General features: G+C 41.8%; 1 protein-coding gene across 2 annotated transcripts in view; it reads left to right on the top strand.

The window, feature by feature from the left end:
- Positions 1–24,694, top strand: part of gfra4a (GDNF family receptor alpha 4a) — a 157,018-nt gene that overhangs the window by 105,956 nt on the left and 26,368 nt on the right. For both annotated transcript variants that reach the window (XM_005453366.4, XM_025901065.1), the window contains exons 2-3: positions 10,995–11,276; positions 17,618–17,698. In XM_005453366.4, the coding sequence (XP_005453423.1) occupies positions 10,995–11,276; positions 17,618–17,698 (363 nt within the window). The remainder of the gene's footprint in view (positions 1–10,994; positions 11,277–17,617; positions 17,699–24,694) is intronic.

Raw genomic sequence — 24,694 nt, 5'->3', positions numbered from 1 at the left:
CAGCACCCAGACAAAAGATGAAACAAATAGCCTTATTTCCCCAGATTGCTCTCTAACTGAGAAAATTGGCAACAATTACATCTGGACTGACACTTCATGGATTTCCTGGCACTACAAAAAATATCCAGTTCAAGAAAACACTGTCTGTTCAATCTGTCCTCTCTCGGCATTTTACTCACAGGCTGACATCATTTTAAGAGTATTTTTCTACCAGCGTCGTGGTCTGCAACAGATGTTAAGGTCCTTCTTTGTACCAGGCTTTCTCAATCAACATGAACAAGAAGATTCTGAACATGCTTGTTCAGCTTCTTCTTGTCGAGCAGCACATTTATAAAACAAACAAACAAAAAACATAGGATGTCTTGTTGACAGCTATTGTGTGCACAGGATCATTGGCACTTTCCACAGCACACTCCTGCTTATGACTTTGGCTTGAAATATTTGGTGAATTGAGGTGATGAGGTGAGGTTATCCAAGTTATTTGATGGTTAGAGCAATGGACATGTAATATTGTTGGTTGATCAACAGCTACAAATTCATTCTATAGTTTTTCAGAGGATAAATATTCATGCTAGGATGGACTAATCTTCCCTTTGTTATCAGCTAGTCATGAAAGCAACTTCTATCTCAGTTGAAAGAAATAAGTCTGATCATTCTAATTTTCCCTTTCCCGTTTAGGATCAAACTCTGGTTCATAGAATGCCACATAGTCTTACCTTTCCAGTTGAAGCTATTACTTGCAGCATTGCAAATGGCGTGAGGGAATTTCCATTATTTATTAGGCAGTATTCTGATTGGCTGAAGGATAACTTAGAGCGACACCTCTTGCCAGTTAGAGCAGGCTGTCATGAATGATGCAAATCTTATTCAAATAGCTGCCAAAACAGGCTGCTGGAGGACTGAGAAGAATCAGGGATATAGGGAATGTCAAAGTTTTGGTGAATAAATTTGGGATATATAAGAGACTGTATTTAACAGACCTTTTAGTCTGCAAAAAAGAAAACGTTGAGAAAACTCAATATAAAGGTAGCTTTCTGAGTTTGACTGTTGTTGATTTTAGCTTGATTTAGTTCTGGCATCTCCAATTTTGTTGTTCTCTCAATTACAATAATATTGTTAGGTTAAAAGTTTTTGGTTTGGGGCTGATTATTACACCAGACACCCTTCCTGCAAACCTTCCATTTATCCAGGCTTAGGACCTGAAGTGGGAGTACATTAACTTGTTATAAAAGGCTGTTCTCTTTAAATATTGGTCTTATTTATTCTTGACATTGTTTGATAGGCTAGTTAGCAGAATAAAGACTGATTAGCAAATATCAAATGTCATCCAGCCTTTAAAGGTAACATCACTGGGAGAAAGGTTTATAATAATGACTACAGTAAGTAGGGGAGCAGAAGAAAATGGATGGATGGATGGAGTAAGCAGAACTTGCTTAGCTTAGATGAAATAGCTAGCCTGAAACTGCCAAAGTGAATACAGTTGCACCTTTTACAATCTTGAAACTGTGAAAACATTTTCAAGGGGTGCTGTCCTGTGGTAATGATGCTATCCTGTGGCAATGATGACGTTGCTACACAAACAGCTACACATAGCTACAAATGCTAATCCTTGCATCAAAGATAGAGCCCCAATCTTTACCCACTGTTAGCTGTGATGTGCTGTGACTTTTACAGAAAGGCAAGGAGAAACAATGACACTCCTATCTCCCCAAGTCTACTTACCACATTGCACTCTCTACATTATAGGAAGAGGAAATTAATCCATTACGACGATAAAAAGGTGGCTTGTTTCCTTGCTAATGCTAGCGCCATTTCCACACAATGCAAAGATGGCAGCTGATCTAAGAGCAGTGAAAGCACAGCCAGTGACAGCCTGTCTCATGTCAATTTCCTGTCAAAGACCAGAGGTTTATACAGAAATAAAAAACAATCAGGAAAATCTGCTCCCTTCTCTGCTTTGGTGGAACTGAAGGCAAGTGGAGTTAATACTGCTTCCAGAGATGGAAGAGCTAGACAGGCAGAGATGAAGGATGGATGAAACAGGCTAGAAGCTTTATGACAAAACGTGGTTTGAAATGAAAGGAGAGAAAGTGCTTTCACTTTGTCATGTTATAACTGATATCTATTTTTAGATTTCGCTGGGCAAGCACTATTTGTCTTACTTGCCTTTAATATTTAATATTAATATTTGTCTTTAATATTTGTGCTTTGATAAGTTAGGTCGCAGTTTTAGGAGGTTATTAACCTTCTAATATAATTTCCAGCAACAAAAGCAAAGATAGACTTTACACAACAGTAAACCATTCCTTAAAAAGAAAACTACTAACAAGGACAAGGCATTATTTTCTTCTCTGTCTGACTGTACTTGTACATTTCTGTTTAGACTTAACAAGAGGCACAATTCTGATATACAATCCCCAAAGAATTGTAAACAATAAGAGCTCAAATGTGTTGTTTTTGCTGTTTAACATCTAAATGGTCTCCCTGGTGTTGTAAGTTGGTTATCATAGCTGGAAAGGATTCAGCATAAGATAGAGTCTTTGAACTTGGCATCACTTCTCTAGTGGCTGAACAGCCAATTTGGACCAAACACTCAGTAGTCCAAGGATTCACTTTTTCAGCTCCATTGAAAAAGAAAATACTGACCAACACTGGACATCTAAAAACTTTTTGTGGGAAAAGGGAATGGAAATTCTTTGCTCTCCCACAAAGACCTCACAATGTCTACAGCTGAATTTGCTGCTTAGTCTTACCACAAGCCCTCAGTTCTCCCAAACTCAACTCTTTTACCTTTTTTTTTTAAAGTTACCCCCAGTTTGTACCGGCCTTTCAAAAAGAAGTATTCTAAAAAACAAAATCAGTCACCATTGCCTTCATTTCTTCTGTTTGGCCACCTACAGAAAAAGTAGTCGACAAACACTGTCTGGCTTTTCTGGGGATTTTCACTGAATCACATAGTCCTCCTCATCATCAACAGACTGAGTTTGCTCAGCTGGCTTGGACCTGGACACTTCAGACTTTCCATGTAAGAGCAAATACATTTACCTCTAAAATGTGGTGGAGGGAAAACAGGTAAAATGTTCAGGTCTACCACTGGGCTTCAACAGTTTGCTTGATTTCTACCTTAAAGTGCTAAATGCGGTCAGTTCTATTACATATTATTCTTCTCTCATGCTGTATCTGTAATTCATATTCACATAAAAAAAAATACAACATTCATTATTACAATATTAGTATCAGTACTTTTTGAAGTACTGAGCCTTTTTTCCATATCTTTTCAAACTCTGATCTTGTAATCTAACTTTAGCATAATAATAATTAAATTCTTTCACATCATTCCTATCACTGAAGCTCAGTCTAAAATCAATTTAATATTATCTTGCAAAACATAAATGTCTCGGCAAAAAGCATGATCTTTATATTAAAGGGGTAAAGTTACTTTCTCACTGGAAAAAAATGATTTTTTTTGCTATTTTTTTCCGTATACTTTCTGGGTAAATGATACACATTTGAATTTGAAGAAAACAGACAAATAGAGCAAAAAGAGCAAAAATGCCCAACGTGCATTTGCATGTTTTTTTCTGAAACAGCTGTGGAATAATATTGACATTCTTTGGGATGGACTAGTCACTGAGGAATCTGGGAAGAGCATTAGTATTCCGCATCATAACCAGAGTACTTTGGATCTTCTCTAAATTTCATCATGCATTCCAAGTTGTTGTCCAAGGAGAACATAATACAAACTAAAGTTATGCTAACATGCTTATATTCTTTTGGGGGGTTTTTTACTGCTATGCGGACATTTATGCAAGCATGTTGGATCTTTGACACTGACGTGTCCATGCATTTATGGGAAGAATATTGCATTTTTGGCAGCACTGGTGGGGAGGAGAGAGGGCATTATTAGTAGCTGTGAAGAAAAGAGCAACAACAGAGCAGAAAAGCCCAGCAGACACTGTGAGTCATCTTGGTTAAAAAGTGTTCAGGGAGGCACAGTTAGCTAATAGGGAGCTACAATACAATAACAAAAGCATTGTCCCTTGGTAGTGCTGTCAAAGATTTACCAAACAATCCAAGAGGCTGTTATCCTTAATAAGATTCATGATATTGTCTTATAGCAAGTCACTCAGCTGTAGCGCGACTGATGAAGCAAAAGATATTTTTTCTAGTCAAATCAGAAGCATAAAAAAACTACAAGCAGCATGGAGGCTGCATCAGCTCAAATAGAGAAAACAAACTTCAGTCATCAGTTACAGGTCCAGATCTTTGTTACGTCAGTGTTTGAAACTTGTAGCTGGAACATTCAGCAAAGAGTGGAATGCTTGCTTTATACTGAATTAAAGACTGGGCAGTTGTTTTTGGTGGGGGTTTTTGTATGGTGATATTGGGAATAGTCTTTCTAAACAGTATGTAAAGAAAGCTTTTTTTGCTACCTCTTGGGCATGAAAAGTTTCAAGTTCAATACGATAAATTAAGTTTCATACACAATGTCTATTTACTTTCATGGCCCACAAGTGTAGCAGCAATAAGTCTTATTGCTTTATATCACTATTTTGGAACAGCAGCAGCACTGACAGCAGCTGACTTGTTTTTCCACCATTAATGTTTTTCCAGCAAGCTGTATGTGGCAGCTAAAGCTTCACTAATGTGTTTGATGGCTAGAGTATCTTAATTCAGACACTTGTGTTAGTAGACTGCTCACATACTAGTGCTTGAGCTTCCATAGGGTAGAGCTGTGTGAAGTTAAACACAATGCAGTTATTGTAAAGAATGAAAATGGCTGTTAGCTAGCTAGCACTGGCATTTCTATTAACATAAGTGCTTTTTAAAAGCTGGAAATTGGTCCACCTCATCCCGCTAGGATGAGGGAAGAGCCTTTTATACAGAACTTTTTCACAGTATTCACACACGGTGTTCACAGTACACCGAGTACACACAACATACTGCAGGTAAAATAAGTATTGAACACGCTAGCAATTTAAAATATATTTTTAAAGGTGTTATTGGCATACAGTTCTTACCAGATGACAGTAAAAACCCATCCAATCCACACATGCAAAGAAATCAAACCATAATGTCCATAAATTAAGTAATATGCAATGATAAGGGGAAAAAAGTATTGAACACATGAAGAACGGGAGGTGCAAAAAGGCACGTAAAGTCATGACACCAGCCGGAATCTGTCAGTAATTAGAAAGCAATCCTGCCAATGAGTGCAAATTCATATCAGCTGGTTCAGTCCTGACTGACAGCCTATAAAAGGTGTCACACTAGAAACATCTAATGATGAGTAAAACTAGAGAGCTCGAGCAGAAATGTTGATTTTATATTGAGACTGATTACAGAAGAATTTCTGAACTACTGAAGGTTCCATCGACCATAATCCAGGAGTAGAAAGAACATTATTTCACTAAAAACTGGCCACAACCAGATGCTCCCTACAAGATTTCAGACAGAAGAGATAAAAACATTATCAGAAGAGTTGTCCAAGAGTCAAGGACCACTTGTAGAGAGCTACAAAAAGACCTGAAATCAGCAGGTACAAGGCAAAACTTTCTGAAGATAAAGCATGATGATGTACAACATTTAGACAAGCCTGTGACATATAATCTGAGCTCCGTGTTTGGAGGTCAAAAGTCACTGCTTATCACCCCCGAAACACCAGACCAACAGTGAAGTTTGGCGGTGGGGCTGTTTTTCAGTATATGGCACTGGCACTCTTTCTGTAACTGAAGGAAGAATAAATGGAAAAATGTTCTGAGACATTCTCGATAAAAAAAATCTGCTGCCATCTACCAGGATGATGAAGATGAAAAGAGAGTGGATGTTTAAGCAAGGCGATGATCCCAAACATACAGCCAAGGAAACTCATTTGGTTTCAGAGAAAGAAAATAAAGCTGCTAGAATGGCCCAGCCAATCACCTGACCTGAAAATCTATAGAAAGAACTAAAGCTCAGAGTTCACAGAAGGAGCCCATGAAACCTTCAGGATTTGAAGACTGCCTGTGGAAGAAGGTGTCAAAATCACACCTGAGCGATGCATGTGACTAGTTTCGCGACTGCAGTGGTGCACTTTGCAAAAGGATGAACATATACAACGTGACATCATCCATTGTATTTGGAACTCTGTCTGTGGAAGCCGCAGCTTTATGTCCACGTTCATCCTGATTTTCTGCCTGATAGCTGCCTGTGTGAGGACTCCTGTCAGCTAAACGAGCTACACCCCGAACTTTAGTGAGTTATACAGAAATCACATGTTATAAAGACTATTAGCTACTGAGATTTTGAACATGTCGTGTACCGCATAAACTAATTTTTCTCTCTGAACTTAGTCACTTTAACACCAGATTCTATGGGAACTGACTAACCTTTGGAGTGTCTATGATATTTAAGGAACTGCAGCTTTTTGCTTACTTTATTTTTCAGCCCCAATGAAAACATGAAAGTATCTTGAGCTTGAGATAAAAAAAAAAAATGTTTCCAAAATATCCCCAAGATATTGTCCTCAAAAGCCTGTAATGTCCAACCAGTTTAAAAGATGTTCAATATCAGGTACAAGTGGGTGGATAAAATAAAAGTAAAATATCCCCACATTTGCTATCCTGAAACCATCATTTTGGCTTTGTTTTTCCATAATAATTCAAACAATGGATCAAACACTGTATTTGTAGAAAAAAAACTTTAAAAAAGAAGAAAATGAAAACCCTGAAGATGGAAAAACAAAATTAGAAGATGTAAAAAGCTCAGAGCACAGAGAAATTAAAAAGGATTCCTTCGCCTGTAACAGACAACGAGTGGTCTCTACTTGGACTCTCTCATTAGGAAATCCTAACATGATTCTGGTTCAAGCAAACGGCATGTTTTGAATACTACATCATTTTATTATTGGCTTGGCTGTCCTCCACACCCTTTAATCATAATCATTCTTTTCATGAACCGCTTGCCGTGATGGACGTCAGTTATTAAAAAGCATTTCTGAGCTCCCTTCATGTGACATAAGAGAACGCGACGCTTTTGATGGAGCTCATAGATTTTTAAAGGATACTGGCTAGCGGCTGATGGCAGTCATTCATTCTTTGCTTTGTGAATTGACACGTGACGTGCTTTCCACGGTTGTTTTCAATTCGTGGCCCGCCGTGCCGCCATGGAAAACACGATCATTTTTCCCCCTGTTATTGCTAATGTGAGCGCTTCCATGCTTTCCCTGTCAAAAAAAACATTGTTAATTCTTCGTGTCTGTTTCTGTTTCCGGCTCTAAGAATAAAGCCAAATTGGCCCAACATCACAGGAATGACAAGCAAATTCAATGTTGTGTTTGTCTGCTTCTTCATTTTTTTCCATGGAAAAAAACCCGTTTATTTACTAAAATGTTTCTGTAATTTCTGAATCTTCTCCTTGAACTGTACCAGGTGTGTTTTAGCGCAAGCCGGGTAGGGGGCCACGACAGGAAGAACACAAACAGAGAAAAGCGGGTGGATAAAAGCGTGTGTGGGGAAAGCATGGCGTGAAAGAGGGAATCAGTGGAAAAGCAGGAAAAGAAACAAAAAAGCAGAGAGAGAGAGAGAGAGGGTGCCCAAATAGTTTATTTACCTCGGTGGGGTAAACAGGAAGGGATATAGGATGGAACGAATTTGAATGACAAGGCAACTGATTTCTCCTAATTGGTTTTGACTGTCTGTCTTTGAACTGCCGGTGCGCCGCGGCTCTGTTTCCAGGCAAACAGTTATCTCTGGCAATCTGGAGTGCTGCTTAATTCCTCAGACAAATATCAAACCTCTCTCCACACTGGATTAGTTGCAGTTTAATAAGATTCGCACTGCCACTGCTCACAGGAGCTCTCCCCCACCCCCAACCGCCCCCACCATACTTGAAGCCAATGAGAAGGAAAACTCTGCTTTAAGTTTCCTCTCTGCTCCACCTTCTAAACCAGAACACCCACACACAGTCACACAAACACCACCCACGAATCCAGCCCTCACCTGCAGTTCAAACGCACTCGCGTGAGAGAAGCAAAATGAAGCAACTCCAAATGTGTTTAAATATTGTTTCTCCTCACCTCGAGTGAAGAAATACCGCCACGGGGATGAGGTAATGTTTCCAAAGTGAATCTGCGTTTTGAGAGTTTTCTTAGAGCGAGTGAAACATCTTGACATAAGGCAGATTCCTCCACTTTTTCTTTCCCAGGTACCATCTTTTGATCCAAGAAAACTCTCGAGCAGAGCTGATTTGCATCAAAAACGAATGACATTATCTCACCCTGCAGTTTTTTTTCTCCCCCCACCTCCCTGTGCTTTACATAAGATAAATCCGATTTTAAGATTCTATAGTGAAATAACTGATTGTTGAGGAGGGAGGGGGTTCTTTTGTAGTTGCTGTTGTTGTTGTTTGGCACAATAAGTTCTGCCTGTCAAGACCTCAGCAAAAATGAGCTCTTCACTTGAGTGGCAGATGCTTTCTCTCAGCAGCATCCACAAACATCCAAAACCCATAGCAACAAGCTTCTTGCCTCGCTGTCTAAGTTTTTTATTGACAGGCCGCTGCTGGATTAGCTGATTCCTCGGCACAGTTGAGACGTATCCAGCTGGGCACGTGGCAGTTAGCCCATTTTCTCCACGAGTGTGGAAGGCTTCAGCCAAAGAAGTTGTAACCTTTTGTTTTATCTGATCGACCCCCGAGATCCATCCAGGGAGAGTGACAGTCTGAGTCAAACAGGGATGAGCAATTCTGACAGTTTTGTGAGTTAGTGAAAAACTAGCAAAGTTCTGCCTTTTTTTTCTGAGATGGAATAAAATTTTATTAAGCTGTAACTGGCCTGTATGTCTCATTTAGGCCATCAAATTTCACTTTGGAATACTCAAACAGGAAAAGTTCATATTTTATAGCTGCACCATTCCCTGAAATTCAAGTGTTCTTGGTGCATCGAGATGTTTTAGATGCTTTTCACCAAAATCCAGGCTGACATATATGCAGTGTTTAAAACTTCAGGATATCCACGACAGTTAAAAATGAAGTTTTGTGGAGAAACCCAGAAGCAGCGTGGCTAGAGCACAAATTCAGCAAGTCCCAGGTTCAATTACTTCACTATGTGCCACTTTCTCTCCTTACATTTCCCTTTCTCTCTCCAACTATCAAATAAAGACACAAAATGTCACTAAAAGACAATATTTTAAATCTTTTTTTTTTTTTTTTTTTTTGCAGAAAGTGTTGAGGTGGCATTGTCAGTCTTTACAATACTTAAGTCCAATCCTTGGGAATCTGAATCTCGACGACTTTTGGAGGGATTGCCTTGAAAAATTGTCGCACCCACAGAATAAGACTTCTGTCATTCTCCTCTTCAGTCGCCATGGTGACCCGCTGAATAAAATAGCTCGACTATTTAATTGATTGTCAAAGAATTTGGTGCTGTACTCTTAAGTTTCCTTGCACCATCGTCCAATTTAAAGTTTCAGCTCTCGCAGTACTTTTGCTTACAAACCTGACAAACTTATGACATCCATGTTAGCAGTTAGCATGATAATAATTAACAATTTGCATAAGACAGTGGAGATGTCTAAACTCATATCCTCTTGTTCCTCTGCAAATTTGCATTGTCAGCAGACTAACATTAGCATTTGCAGCTTAAGATACTTTACATGGCAAAAACATTACTGATCCTTTCATTAATGAGCCCAATTAGAGGCAAAAAAAGGCTAGCACCACTGTACACTCTTATTTAGCTCTTTTTTTTTTTTAGCATTTTTCACTCACTTCTAGCTTTTGTTTTTTGTTTTTACTCTAATAATAAGATGTTTCATTTAATGTTACATGCACTGTATATTTTTAATATTAAGCAGGAGCTCTTAGACAGCTGGAAATAAATATTGTCCTTAGGGGAATAAAGCTTGCATGTTATTAGTGCCACATGAAATAAAACCGAAGACAGTAAAAATGTTGTCCCCCCACAACTAATACAGCTCCTCTCTGGGCCAATCTGTAACAAATATGACACTTTGTTTTGACTGGAGCTGAAACGCTTCAGTGTAATTTAGAACACGTCAGAATGTATTGGTGAGATACAAGTTTCATCAAAACCTAGTCAGTGGCACCAGATGGATTTCATGTGACATGTGTATGAATTCATGAATAATATAGCGCACCCCTCGGGTTTATGAATGTAATTTTTTTGTTTTTTTTTTAACTGGCAAGAGGAATCATTGACCGTGTTTGATGGCTGCTGACGAGGGATGCGAAAATGTAATCCAATTATTAAATTCAGCTCAATTGCTTTGTCTTAGAGATGAACCAGCGAGTCGTAAATACTTTGCATTTATTTACGGCAGTTTGTTTTGATTCGCTTAAAGGAGCAAACCCATCAGCTACGCACGTCAAAGTCAGCTCTCTCATCACAGGAGGAGCATATAAAAAGTTATGAATCCCCACTGTAAGTCTGGAGAGCTTTAACTACTCTAGCGCACAAATTAGCCGTGAACATTTTTTGATTATCCCTCATGATAGTGTGCCGACAAGTTTCACATTATGGGACACGGGCACTACAAGTTTATGACAAACATGAGGGGCGCACAAGTGGACTTTTATCGGGAGCTTGACTCATATTAAGGACTGAAGGTCATCCTCTGTTGCGAGTGCGTACTAAATTAGCTTTTAATTTGAAAGTAATGCATTCACAAAGTAGCAAAACAGCTTTGTAGGGGAGTACAGAAAATGAGCCAGTGAGATCAATAATTAAACAAACACGGGGATGGTGGCTACACCTGTATAAACAGGAGGGCAAAATATGTTGGTTGACCTTTTGTCTGTTAACTCTCTAACCTCGAAGTAACTAAGTCAAAGTCTTTTGTCTGATGCGTTTCCACCTTTGATAACTTCAGATTAGCAAAGCAAAAACTGGTTAATACAACTATCAGTACATGAAAAGAATAACAAAGACAAAACAGATCTACACGTCTCTCGAGACTCCATCACGACTCTAACCTGTCCTCTCCCTTGTCTCACAGGAGTCCCACGTATGGCCCTGTCTGTGGGCGGGAGGGACTGTCTGCGTGCTGGTGACACCTGTTCCAGCGATGACACCTGTAGCCCGCGACTGCGCACCCTCAGGCAGTGTGTGGCAGGGGACGGCAGTGTGAAACTGGGGCCCGGGGCGCGAAACCAGTGTGAGAACGCCATGACGGCACTTCTGTCCACCCCTCTGCATGGCTGCCAATGTAAACGAGGCATGAAGAAGGAGAAGAACTGCCTGAGTATCTACTGGAGTCTGCATCAGTCTGTGCTGCATGGTAAGATTTGCATTAGTCCCAAGGTCACCAGTAGCTGGACCGGGATCCAGATCAGGACCCAGAAGCTGTTTCAAAAACTGTGCATTTAATCATTGTTTTATTATTCATTATTAATATCCTTGTAACTATATATAGTTACAGTGAACTGTTGGTTATGTAGACCATGCTACTTAAAACGTATTGCTTTGAATCATACTAAATGTGGAACTTCATGATACTTTTGGACCATTTTTTGAGGACAGTTTCTCTAACTGGATTTCCTTCAGTTGACTAGCATTACAAGAGGTGGGCAGAAGTCGGGGTATCATGTTACTGCGATTATCAAGTGTGTGCCACCCAGTACACATGAATTAGACTTCCACCTCCAGATGGTTTGACAGTAGATTCCAGGCGAAAATGAAAAGAGTCATTATTGTGTCGAAAACTGAAGCTCAGATTTCTTTTGTTCCACCCACACTGGATCACATTTATGCTATTTCAGATGCTTTACAACATCACTGTCATTTCCAACACTGAACCCCTTATTTATCATATGTTTACATTAAAATCCAGAGGCCCTGTAACATCCGTATGCTTTTACATTCAGACCAAATGGAAAAAGTTCAACTCTAGAACAAATCTGACAACAATGTAAATGTAAGTACGGATAAACCAGCCATCAGTGTCTGTAGAAAACATTTATGAGGTCAATTTCATGCAACACGTAGACAAAACAACATGCATGCTTTCAAGCAACCATGCCTCTATTGTGCATTTTATGTAATGGAGTGTTGGTCAACCACACACAGTTGTTCCTCCCCAATAAATATTTATTGATTACATTTAAAGTTCAGAACTTATGATAAATATTTCTTTTTCTAACTGCATGTACTTTATACTTGAACATCGCTTCATTGCTATTTAAACGTCAATAACATTTTATGTAGCATAGATAAATATATGAACTTCTTTTACTGTTACCCACCTAATTAACTAGGAACGCCTTGCTAGTAAGCGACTGGACCACCTTTTACCCTCAGAAGTGCCTTAAATCGATTCAACAAGGTGCTGGAAACAATCCTCACAGATTTGAAACCACATTGACATGATGGCATCACGCACTTCCTGCAGGTTTTTCAGCTGCACATCCATTATGTGAACCTTTTGTTCCGCCATATCCCAAACATGCTCTACTGCAGTGTTTCCCAACCTTTTGGAGCCACGGCACATATTTCACATTAGAAAAATCACACAGCACACCACCAAACAAAAATGTCACAAAAAGCATATTGATCATTTTCCCCCTGCGCACCAGGCATAGCGGAATTGGAACAGTTTGTCCCCAGTATACCTTCTTTGCTTTCTTCTGACCACTACTCATGCTAGGGTCTTCATCTGGATCGGAATTTTCTTCAGGACCCAGGACAGATTGGCTACTTTTTCTTTTCAAATATTTATGTATTGCTATTATGCAACTGGCAGTTGGCAACCCATTTAATTAGAGCAGGTAGTTGTACTGCCCTCTAGTGGAAGAGAATGTAATTGCTTTGCACGTTACTCATGCCAGTCACTTAGAGTACTTACCAGGTGGAACCAGATAATCTTCCACGGCACACCTGATCATTTCTCACGGCACGCACAGTGGTTGGGAATCAGTGCTCTACTGGACTGAGATCTGGTCACTCTTTATCAGATAATGAGATTAAGATGATTTGACCTTTGTGACATGGCACAGTCAGGGTTAGCAGGAATACTTAGGTGGCACGTGAACGATGCTAAAGATGTCTAAAGCGGGCCAATAAAACCATTACACCAACAACAACAACCTGAACCACTGATTAGATTTTCAGCCAAGGTCACCATGTCCTTCATGCCAACATCTGATCCTACGGTTCCAGTGTCACAGCAGAAATCAAGACTCATCAGATCAGATGTGGTAAAATGCGATTGTTGTTGTTTTCACTTTATGGTTTTAACTTGTGGATGCAGCAGTAATCTGCACTCAGGACAGATGCTTCCAAAAATGTTCCTGAGTCCATGCAGCGACATCTACTAAAGAATCTTCACACAAGGATCTGAAGATCACAGTTATTCAAAGATTTGGTCCTTTTTCTCCTTGTGTTTTTCTGGATCTTTCCAAAGACTTTACGTTCCACAGACGACAGAATCCACAAATTATTTGGACTAGTTGCACTTATGAGTCACTTCACTGAGTTAAGAACCCATCCATCCATCCATCCACCTTCTTCCGCTTATCCGGGGCTGGGTCAAGCAGCCTAAGCAGAGAAGCCCAGACCGCCCTCTCCCCGGCCACCTCCTCCACCTCCTCTCACAAAACATCCTCCACCAAGGCTTTCCCAGGCCAGTCAAGAGATATAATGTCTCCAGCATGTCCTGGGTCTGCCCCGGGGCTTCCTCCCAAACCATCCTAAGTATATTTGACTCCTCATCTACACCTATAGTCCTGTCTCAACTTTGTCTCTTTCCTTCCTTGTGTCCTTTCCTTGTTTTCCCTGTTCCATTTACCCTATTTTATTCTTTTAGAGTTTTTTATTTGTCTGTTTGCCTTCAGTTTGAATTTTTAGCTTGTTGTTATCTTTCATGGGTCTTAAATCTCTTTTTTTTTTTTGCTCTGTGCCCGACTACCCTCATGGAGTCCTGCTTTTGAATCGGCTGAAGAATGTTTCTTAACCATAATACATTGTTTTCTAGTCCGTGTTGTTAGCATCAAACTAAAAGAAAATCCTTTTTTTGTAAACATTAGATTTTGTCATGTCGCCTTTTTACTATTTTAATTTAAATTTTCCATTTAAATATCATTCAGGGCAGCTATGGCATTAAGCCTTACATTGCATGATGGTCTAATAAAGTTGTTGAGCACCGTGTGGTTGATTTTCTAGCAACTTCTGTAACTTACTTACTTAGCACTTAGTTCCTCCTACGCCGGGCGGCGCATCGGGCAGCTAGTGATCTCCATCGATGTCGGTCAGCAGCGACTGCTTCAGCTTCGTCCCAGGCAATGTCGACAGTTCTCAGATCGTCCATGAATGTTCGACACCATGTGGTCTTTGGTCGGCCTTGCTTTCGCTTGCCAGTGCGTGGACGCCATGTCATGGCAATCTTAGCTGGGCAATGAGGGGGTAGGCGTAAAATATGGCCCGCAAAGTGGAAGCGCCTTTCTGCAACAACATCGGCTAATGGGCGGGTGCCTGCTCTTTGTAGGACCTCCTCATTTGTTATTCGGTCCCGGTAGGAAATTCTCAGGATTCGCCGCAGGCCACGTTGTTGAAGCACGTTCAGGTGTTGAATAATTGCACTTGTTGAGCGCCAGGTTTCACTAGCGTAAAGTGCAGTAGGGAAGACGATAGAGTTCAGTATTCTGATCTTGACCCTAACATTCAGGGAGGTCAAGTTCCAAATAGGTTGGAGACGTCGCAGGACACCAACTGCCTTCCCTACTCTGGCATCGACATCCCGATCAGAGACCCCGTCATTCGAGATGATGCTGCCAAGATATGTAAAATTCTCCACCTCTTCAGCACGTTGTTGGTTGATCATGACAGGAATGCGGGCACGTGCATAGCCAACTCGGAGTACCTTGGTTTTTTTGGCGCTGATTCTTAATCCAACTTTCGTCGCCTCCCTCTGTAGGGCCGCGGTCAACTTTTGGAGGTCTTCCTGAGTCGAGCCCAGCAGGACGATGTCATCTGCGAAGTCCAAGTCAGTGAGATTACGCGTTTCGTGCCAGGGCACACCGATGCCAGCTTGGTCAACTGATCATCGCATGATGAAGTCAGTTACCAACAGGAAGAGGAAAGGGGATAGCACGCATCCTTGTCGGACGCCAGTATTGATCTTGAAGAAATCTGTGCAGCCGTCATCCGTCCGGACGCAGCAACGGAAGTTGGAGTAGAGACAACGAAAGGCATCTACAAACTGCTGAGGGACTCCATAGTGGCGTAGGATAGCCCATAGAGTCGGCCGGTGGACGCTGTCAAAAGCCTTCTCGAAGTCAATGAAATTAATAGAAATCTTCCTTTGGTATTCCAATGTTTGTTCAATGATCATGCGGAGGATGAAGATTTGCTCGACGCATGACCGGCCACTCTGAAACCCAGCCTGCTCTTCTCGCAATCGTTCGTTCACTGCGTGTCGTAACCAATTCAAAAGAGCGAGGCAAAACACTTTCCCGGGTACCGACAGCAACGTGATGCCCCGCTAGTTGTTACAGTCACCCAAATCACCTTTTTTTGGAAGTTTGATGATGGTGCCTTTTGTCCAATCATCGGGTACATGTGATGTTGACCAGCAGGCGTTTAGGAGTCTTGTAAGGGCGGCTTCAAGATGGGGTCCGCCATGCTTCAGCATTTCGGCGAGGATTTCGTCCAGGCCTGCGGCCTTTCCACTCTTGAGGAGTCGGATCGCTGTCTTGACTTCAGTGATGCTGATTTGTCCGATACTGACAGGAAGAAGGTCCATGGAAGGGGCCAGGTCTTCGGCCTCGAACAGTTGGGGTGGCTCAGGTTGGTTCAGAGTATCGCGGAAGTGTTCGACCCATCGTTGGTCTTGTTCAGCTGCAGTAAGGAGGACACGTCCATTTTTGTCTCGGATTGGAACACCGCGGCCACCACGAGCCCCAGTTAGATCTCGTACAATGCAATATAAGGTTCGGGTATCGTTCCGATCGGCTGCTTCTTGGGCTTCGATGCCTTTAGCTTCGATCCATTCACGCTTGTCACGTCGGCAGCTGCGTTTGACCTGTCGGGCAAGGTCTCGGTAGGTGGCCATGGCCCTCTCACGCTGGTCTGCAGAAGCATGTGGGTCAGAGGCCACCTGGTCCCGAACTGACTTCGCCAAGCGACGTTGATCTATAAGTTCCCATGAATGGTCGGAGATCCAGCGCTCCTTGAAGCCACCCCGTCGGCGACCAATCTTTGATTCTGCTGCACCGACCACAGCCTCTTTTAGCTCATCCCAGAGTGTATCTGGGTTTTTGTTGTTATTTCCTTCCGCAGCAAGGAGCTGGAAGCGGTTTCTCAATTCGAGTTGAAATTCCGCTGCCGTATTTGCATCTTTTAGGCGTTGAACGTTAAAAGGACTTGGCCACTGCAGTCGTGGTTGGAGGCGCTTCAGGTGAAGTTTACATTTGGCAATTAGCAGGTAGTGATCGGAGTCAATGTCGGCTCCACGCCACACTCTAACATCGCTAATGGTGGATGCCCAGCAGGATGATATGCAGATGTAGTCGATCTCGCTTGTATATCCGCCACCGGGGGCCTTCCACGTCGCCTTGTGTATCCGCTTGTGGCTGAAGAAGGTGTTCTTGATGGTCAGCCGGTTTGCCGCACAGAACGAGATCAGCCGCCCACTGTTTTCATTTGTCATTGCTGCGATTCCAAACGGGCCGATAGTCGATTCCAGGCCATCCCAGTTACTGCTTATTTGCGCGTTGAAATCTCCGCCCACGATCAACAAATCATGACGCGGGGAGTTGTCAATGGCATCCTGGAGCATCGCATAGAAACCATCCTTGTCAGTATCGTCAGCCTCTTCTGTTGGAGCGTATACTTGAAGAATTGTGACTTTCACATGCCTAGCTTGGAAGCGAGCCAAGATTAGGCGGTCTGAAATGGGCTTCCAGGACAGCAATGATGTTGTTGCATGTCGCGAGAGGATGAAGCCCACGCCGCGTGCATGGTCTTGGGCATGGCCAGAGTAGGGCACCATCTTTCCATCACTAACCATCTTCCCGCTTCATGCCCACCGCATTTCTGAGATGCCCAAGATGTCCATCCGGTACGAGTCAAATTCATATAGAAGCTGGGCCAATTTACCTGTTTGGTACAGAGTCCGTACATTCCATATTCCATAACAAGTAGTTTCTTTTGGGTCGAAAATTGGTCAACGCATCGGGCAGTGGACAACCCGAGGGCTTTTCTCCACTGCTGTCATTGAGGGTTGCCGATCATCTTCGCCCTGATTCAGTCGATAATGAGATTCACTTGCTGTTTCCGTAGCAGTTGGAGTTTTTACATGATGGGGTTGCTAGCCCCACGCCCAACCCTCCTCCTTTCTCATCCGGGCTTGTGACCGGCAATGGTGGTCCCAAGCCTGCCATTGCTACACTCACTGAACACAAACGCCATTTAAATTAACTAGCTAATTTCTAATAGCCTGTGGTAATTTACACAAATGTGAGGTGTTTGCATGTTTTGCAGCTTTGTGCACATCTATAGCTTTTATGAGTAACACTACATCCTTCAACAGTGTTACACGCTGGGATTTAGGACTTTGCAAAAACAAAATCTACATTTTGAAGAAAAGCCATTTAGCTAACTACTCTCTTTCCTCTGTGTTGGCAGGACTCAGCCTGGTGGAGAGCTACCCATATGAACCAGAGGAGAGGGGCACTGACTACGTTCGTCTGGCCTCCATCGCTGCAGGTAATCAAATGAGCAGTTACTGCCTGGCCAGGGGGAAAAAAGTCATTTAAGTAAGTTAAGTATCCATTTTTAAGAACAAAAAAAGGCTAAGTGGGTTATACTATACTACGTGTCAGAGTAATAACAGATCAAGTTGTGATTCTGCGTTGTTTTGACAGAGCAGATATGCAGGTGGTTTTGTGAAGCGTTTGATGAGTAACAGTCTCACTTTGCTTCTGTCTTCCCTCCGAGCCTGTGGGCAAGCTGCAGGGTGGGTATGTGCTGCTGTTAGCCCCCAAGGCACAGATTAATTACCTATTTACTTAATGCAGCTGGAAGCAGCAAAGCTGAGGTGGGTAAAGAGCTGAAAGCCAGAGTGTGAAGTAACGACAGAAACAGGAAGAAAAGAAAAGAGGTTACATGGAGAAAGAGACAGAGGAGGCGAGAAAAAGAAAATGGCAGACAGACAGAGCTGTTGACTCATATAAAAAACACTTTGTTTTCTTCTGGAGGAATGGAAAAGACAGAGGCTGCACAAAACTGACAAGCTGCTTTTTTTTTCCACTGCAGAGGACGTGAAGTTAAGTGTTTTATGTTTTTCTGACAACAGTTATATTCAGAGAGTCTGTGAATCTTAAGTAATGACTGAAATGAAGTTTAAAAAATACCTCCACAAAATAAGCACATGTTAATGTTAGAAATGTTAAATATGCACTGCTGAATAAAACGAACACTTTTTAATCAAAGTCAATCATCAAATCTATTAAACCTTTGTGATATTGATGTGGTCAGTTAAGTAGCAGAGGGGATTGTTAATCAGTTTCCACTGCTTTGGTGTTAATGAAATTAATAACAGGTGAACTAGAGTGGCAACAATGAGACAAACCACAAAATCTGACTTTTTTTTTTTTACCTACTTTTGCATTTTGGCTAGACTCAGTGTCACTGCTGTTAGCTTGAGGTGATATCTGGACCTTACAGAGGTTGCACAGGTACTCCAACCCTTCCAGGATGACACATCAATATGTGCCAGAAGGTCTGCTGTGTCTCCCAGCACAGTCTCAAGAGCATGAAGTAGATTCCAGCAGGCAGGCAGTTAATCTAGGAGGGCTAGACAGGAACGTAGAAGGTCCTTAACCCATTACCAAGACCGGTATCTGCTCCTTTGTGCATGAAAGAACAGGATTAGCACTGACAGAGCTACAAAATGACCTCCAGCAGGACACTGATGTGAATGCCTCTGACCAAACAATCAGAAAAAGACTTCATGAGGGTGACCTGAAGGCCCAACGTCCTCTAGTGGGCCCTGTGCTCACTGCTCAGCACCGTGGTGTCTGATTGGCATTTGCCAGAGAGTAGAAGATTCACCACTGGTGTCCTGTGCTTTTCACAGATGAGAGCAGGTTCACCCTGAGCACATGTGACAGATGTGAAAGGGTCAGAAGAAGCCAGAGGGAACGTTTGACTAACCTCTACAGGTTAGTTAACGGCACCCTGGCTGCCATCAGGTATTAGGATGAAATTGTCAGACGCTACACTGGTGCAGTGGGTCCTGATTCCCTCCTGGGGAACGACATTGCCCGGCCTCATGTGGCAAGAGTATGCAGGAAGCTTCTGGAGGATGAAGAAACCTCCAGAGACTTTATGTTTCAGTCCATCCAGGTTACCCCTCAGAGTGTTCAGAAAGCTCAGTGATGTCCTGATCCAGATCTGGGATCAGATCCCACAGGACACCATCCATCGTTTCATTAGAAGCATGCTCTGACATTGTCAGGCATGCATACAAGCGTGTGGGGGCCAAACAAACTACTGAGTACAATTTTGAGTTGCTGCAATAAAATTTTGGCAAACTAAACTTGCTTGCTTTAATGGTTTCCATTTCATTTAACCGATGTGGCGTTCTTTTGTTCCTGACACATTACTCAGTCCATATCAATATTGATATCTGGCATGATTTTTGTTTCCCATTGAGATCTAATGTATTTTTCATGTGTTACTTTAATTCCTGTGAGCCCGGTACATTAATATAAATATTACAAGTCTCTATGTTTTATACAAAATGTAGGTATGTGGCGAGTACACTTTAGTCATGTACAGAGGTGAGGTGAGGTGAGGTGTGGAGTGGAAGCACTCTGTGCCACAGGAGGTTTCTTCTTCCCACACCAAACAAGCTGTAATATTTATTGTATTTATCATGAGATTAAAAATAGTTCTATATTTTGGCACCCAGTAATACCGATGAGGGATCAGTGTCAAATACCAATTTCATGTTTCCAAACCTGAACTAATGCAAGGTGACACTGGTAAACTGTACATCCTATTTTCATGGATGGGAACACATTTAACGTTGAGATGAGGGCAGTTCAGGCCGTAGTTTGCATAATAGCCTTAAAGGTAAATTCAGGTTATGTAACAGGTAACGATGCAACTGAATACAGAGATGCAGAGCATGGCTTTTCCTCTAAATGGAGCTTTACAGTGCAGACCACAGAGCACATAAGCTGGTTTAAGATTATAAGAACACTATACTAAGTAATTACTGGCTCCTGTGAATGCAGTGACTTGTATAAAGTAAAAAAGTATCAAATCTATACTGTAACCAGACATGTACTCCCCCACAGCACAGCTACTCTGCACAGCTTCTCTCATTTTCATGGATCTTCCCACAACATCTCAGCCAGCTTTTTTCAAACCCACTAAGGATCTCAGCGGTGCATTATAGTGGCGATATCAGCTCAGCAGCATTCATGGCTCCCAGAAATGCATAGTGCATGCTGTAACATTCACCTTCATCTCCTTAACCAATTCATTTTCTTCGGGCTTGTTGTGCATAATTTAGTGAGATCACAGATTAGGCAAATTGGATAAGCCGCGCTCACCTGTTTGCACGAAACTGTGTTTGCATCTGTAAAGACTGTAAAGAAATGCACACAAAAACCATAAGAAAGACCAAACAATTCAGGTTTCGTGCTTGTCACCTTTTACGCACGATCACATGTTTTGCGACCTTATACATATTCTGCTTTTTTAAAACAGTACCTCTCGTTCTGGGCTGACGTGAATTACAACAGTACCAGGCCCGCACTGTACCGCCTTCTGGTAAATCTCGCTCCAGTACCTCCACAAGGGGTCATAGTTGACATCCGTGCCATGCATCTAGACAAGTCAACTGCCAAAACAACAAAGACGTGATTAATGGATGTTTTTCTGCCCTTATAGCATCGCTCCTCAGACAGAGTAATGACCCTTTTTAAAGATGCAAGTCAGAGTCGGAGCTCATCATATTTAGCGAAGTATTCAAATAACAGAGCAGTTCACCCTTTAACAATTAATCAGTTAACTAAAGTCAACTCGGTGGTTCTGAGAAAAGGCTTTCTGTTGAAGCGCAGCAGATGTAGGGCAACAAGAAAGAAACTTTTTTTAATGCGTCGTTGACCCGAGTGTGAGCAGTCCTTTTGTCCTCACAGTGATGCTTCAAGTTTGTCACAAGCTTTGTAAAGTCAATCAGCCTTTTAGATACAAAATGGAACAAGAAGCACTCCGAGATCACAGGCGTGACAGATGATTACTTTGATTATAAAACATTATGTAGGAGCAGGTAATGGATAACAGGCAGTGATTTGTAAATAACTGGACATGAATACCTTGAGCCTATTATCTACTATTATAATACAGGATATTTCTTACTAACAAGGCAGCTCATTCTCTTTGTCTTGACAAAAGTTTCTTTAAAGATATAAACACATTTTGGGGTCAACTTGGACTGATTCTTATATAGCGCTTTTCTACTCTCTCGGAGTACTCAAAGCGCTCTATACAGCATGCCACATTCACCCAATCACACCCATTCTCACAAGCACTTTATCTATACTTAGTGCAATCTAACTACATTCACACACATTCATACTCCGATGGATGCATCGGAGAGCAACTTGGGGTTAGTATCTTGCCCAAGGATACTTGACATGCACACTGGAGGAGCCAAGGATCGAACCACCAACCTTCCGATCAGTAGGTGACCTGCTCTACCTCCTGAGCTACAGTCACCCCAACTTGAAAGAAAGGCAGATGGGAAATGTAAAACTGAGGTCAGAGGTCAAATTTGATCTGATATTTGGACGTTAACTATAGTGTGAATCTTCATACGCCAGTATCATTTCCTAAATCCTGCCAATATACACAAAGCAGAAGACGTTTAAACACAGTTTTAAAAGTAAAAGACGTTTTATTAAAGTTTGTCCTTACTTGACTTCGAAGAAGAGAGAAGAGGTCAAAGTTCCAGAGTTTTAGAATCCCTATATTCCCTATATACCTATTTATTTGTATACAAATCTATGTGTATACAGTGGCTTGCAAAAGTATTCGGCCCCCTTGAACTTTCCCACATTTTGTCACATTACAGCCACAAACATGAATCAATTTTATTGGAATTCCACGTGAAAGACCAACACAAAGTGGTGTACACGTGAGAAGTGGAAGGAAAATCATACATGATTCCAAACATTTTTTACAAATAAATAACTGCAAAGTGGGGTGTGCATAATTATTCAGCCCCCTTTGGTCTGAGTGCAGTCAGTTGCCCATAGACATTGCCTGATGAGTGCTAATGACTAAATAGAGTGCACCTGTGTGTAATCTAATGTCAGTACAAATACAGCTGCTCTGTGACGGCCTCAGAGGCAACAACACCATGAAGTCCAAAGAACACACCAGACAGGTCAGGGATAAAGTTATAGAGAAATTTAAAGCAGGCTTAGGCTACAAAAAGATTTCCCAAGCCTTGAACATCCCACGGAGCACTGTTCAAGCGATCATTCAGAAATGGAAGGAGTATGGCACAACTGTAAACCTACCAAGACAAGGCCGTCCACCTAAACTCACAGGCCGAACAAGGAGAACGCTGATCAGAAATGCAGCCAAGAGGTCCATGGTGACTCTGGACGAGCTGCAGAGATCTACAGCTCAGGTGGGGGAATCTGTCCATAGGACAACTATTAGTCGTGCACTGCACAAAGTTGGCCTTTATAGAAGAGTGGCAAGAAGAAAGCCATTGTTAACAGAAAACCATAAGAAGTCCCGTTTGCAGTTTGCCACAAGCCATGTGGGGGACACAGCAAACATGTGGAAGAAGGTGCTCTGGTCAGATGAGACCAAAATGGAACTTTTTGGCCAAAATGCAAAACGCTATGTGTGGTGGAAAACTAACACTGCACATCACACTGAACACACCATCCCCACTGTCAAATATGGTGGTGGCAGCATCATGCTCTGGGGGTGCTTCTCTTCAGCAGGGACAGGGAAGCTGGTCAGAGTTGATGGGAAGATGGATGGAGCCAAATACAGGGCAATCTTGGAAGAAAACCTCTTTGAGTCTGCAAAAGACTTGAGACTGGGGCGGAGGTTCACCTTCCAGCAGGACAACGACCCTAAACATAAAGCCAGGGCAACAATGGAACGGTTTAAAACAAAACATATGCATGTGTTAGAATGGCCCAGTCAAAGTCCAGATCTAAATCCAATCGAGAATCTGTGGCAAGATCTGAAAACTGCTGTTCACAAACGCTGCCCATCTAATCTGACTGAGCTGGAGCTGTTTTGCAAAGAAGAATGGGCAAGAATTTCAGTCTGTAGATGTGCAAAGCTGGTAGAGACATACCCTAAAAGACTGGCAGCTGTAATTGCAGCAAAAGGTGGTTCTACAAAGTATTGACTCAGGGGGCTGAATAATTACGCACACCCCACTTTTCAGTTATTTATTTGTGAAAAATGTTTGGAATCATGTATGATTTTCGTTCCACTTCTCACGTGTACACCACTTTGTATTGGTCTTTCACGTGAAATTCCAATCAAATTGATTCATGTTTGTGGCTGTAATGTGACAAAATGTGGGAAAGTTCAAGGGGGCCGAATACTTTTGCAAGCCACTGTATACTGTAATTAGCATTATTATCACTTTGACCTTCAGATCAATAGATTGACCTTGAAGGTTAGAGGTCAAATGTGGCATGATATTTTAATTCTTTATATGGTACTTTTGACATTACACATCACATCTGTGAGAATCATAGTTTCTAAGTTATGAGGCTTTTTGTCTGTTTTCCACCAATAAATCTTTAAGTTCACCTTGAAGACCTTGGTGGATTTACGCCATATTTGAATAGCTTGTTAATATGACCCCACTCTACACCCCTACAAAGTTTTATCAGAATCCATTATAAACTTTTTGGAGATTATGTATCAGAATTTCAGGAGCGGGACCACACCTCCAAACATGCTCATTCCAGTTCTATGTAGGTTCCCCCAGTTCTGCAAGCTGTCATTCTCGTTTACGTGCCCCTCCCTCCCCTTTTCAATTCTTTAACTTCTTCACTTCTATTTGGTACATGGGGATCTGCCAGGCCTGGGAGCCATCGCCAATCCCCTTCAAGGCCTTCCCCAAACCGCAGCTCAATTCATGTCCAAGCGTTCACCTTTACCACTAAAACGCTGTCAAATCTAAAATGAGGACGTGGGCTGAACGAGTGAATTGAGCTACTGTGTTTACAGAAAGTGACATGCATGCACGCATACGCTACCAAAAAACATAACCTCCTTAGCAAAGGTAAGAACAAAATGCTTGTGTTGTGTTTACATCCAGATCAGCTGAACAGTCATTGTTATACTGTGTAATATTTTAGGGTGGTCTTTAAAAAAGCTTCTGTTTGTGAGATGTTTGTGTAATAAGGATCTGACCACAGTCAGAGACACTGGTGGCTTTAAAGGGAGAAAAAGCGACAAAGCTCACCGCAGAACAAAAGAAGTTGAGAAGTTTCACGTAGCATAATCCACTTTTTCTTTTACTTCCTTTAAACTGCAGACATTTCCACGTCACTTTTTTCCACATGCAGTTTGCAATTGTGTTTTTTTTTCCTTTTCTCTTTTTTGGACACAAATTTTTTTGATTTTCATAGACAAATGCTGGAGTTTTCCTTTAAGGCTTAGGTACTTTAAGCTCAGTTGCTTTCTATTTTTCAAATC

Source organism: Oreochromis niloticus, linkage group LG19 (assembly GCF_001858045.2).
Source record: "Oreochromis niloticus isolate F11D_XX linkage group LG19, O_niloticus_UMD_NMBU, whole genome shotgun sequence".
In the NCBI taxonomy this organism is placed as follows: Eukaryota; Metazoa; Chordata; class Actinopteri; order Cichliformes; family Cichlidae; genus Oreochromis; species Oreochromis niloticus.
This window is presented reverse-complemented; position numbering and strand designations above follow the sequence as displayed.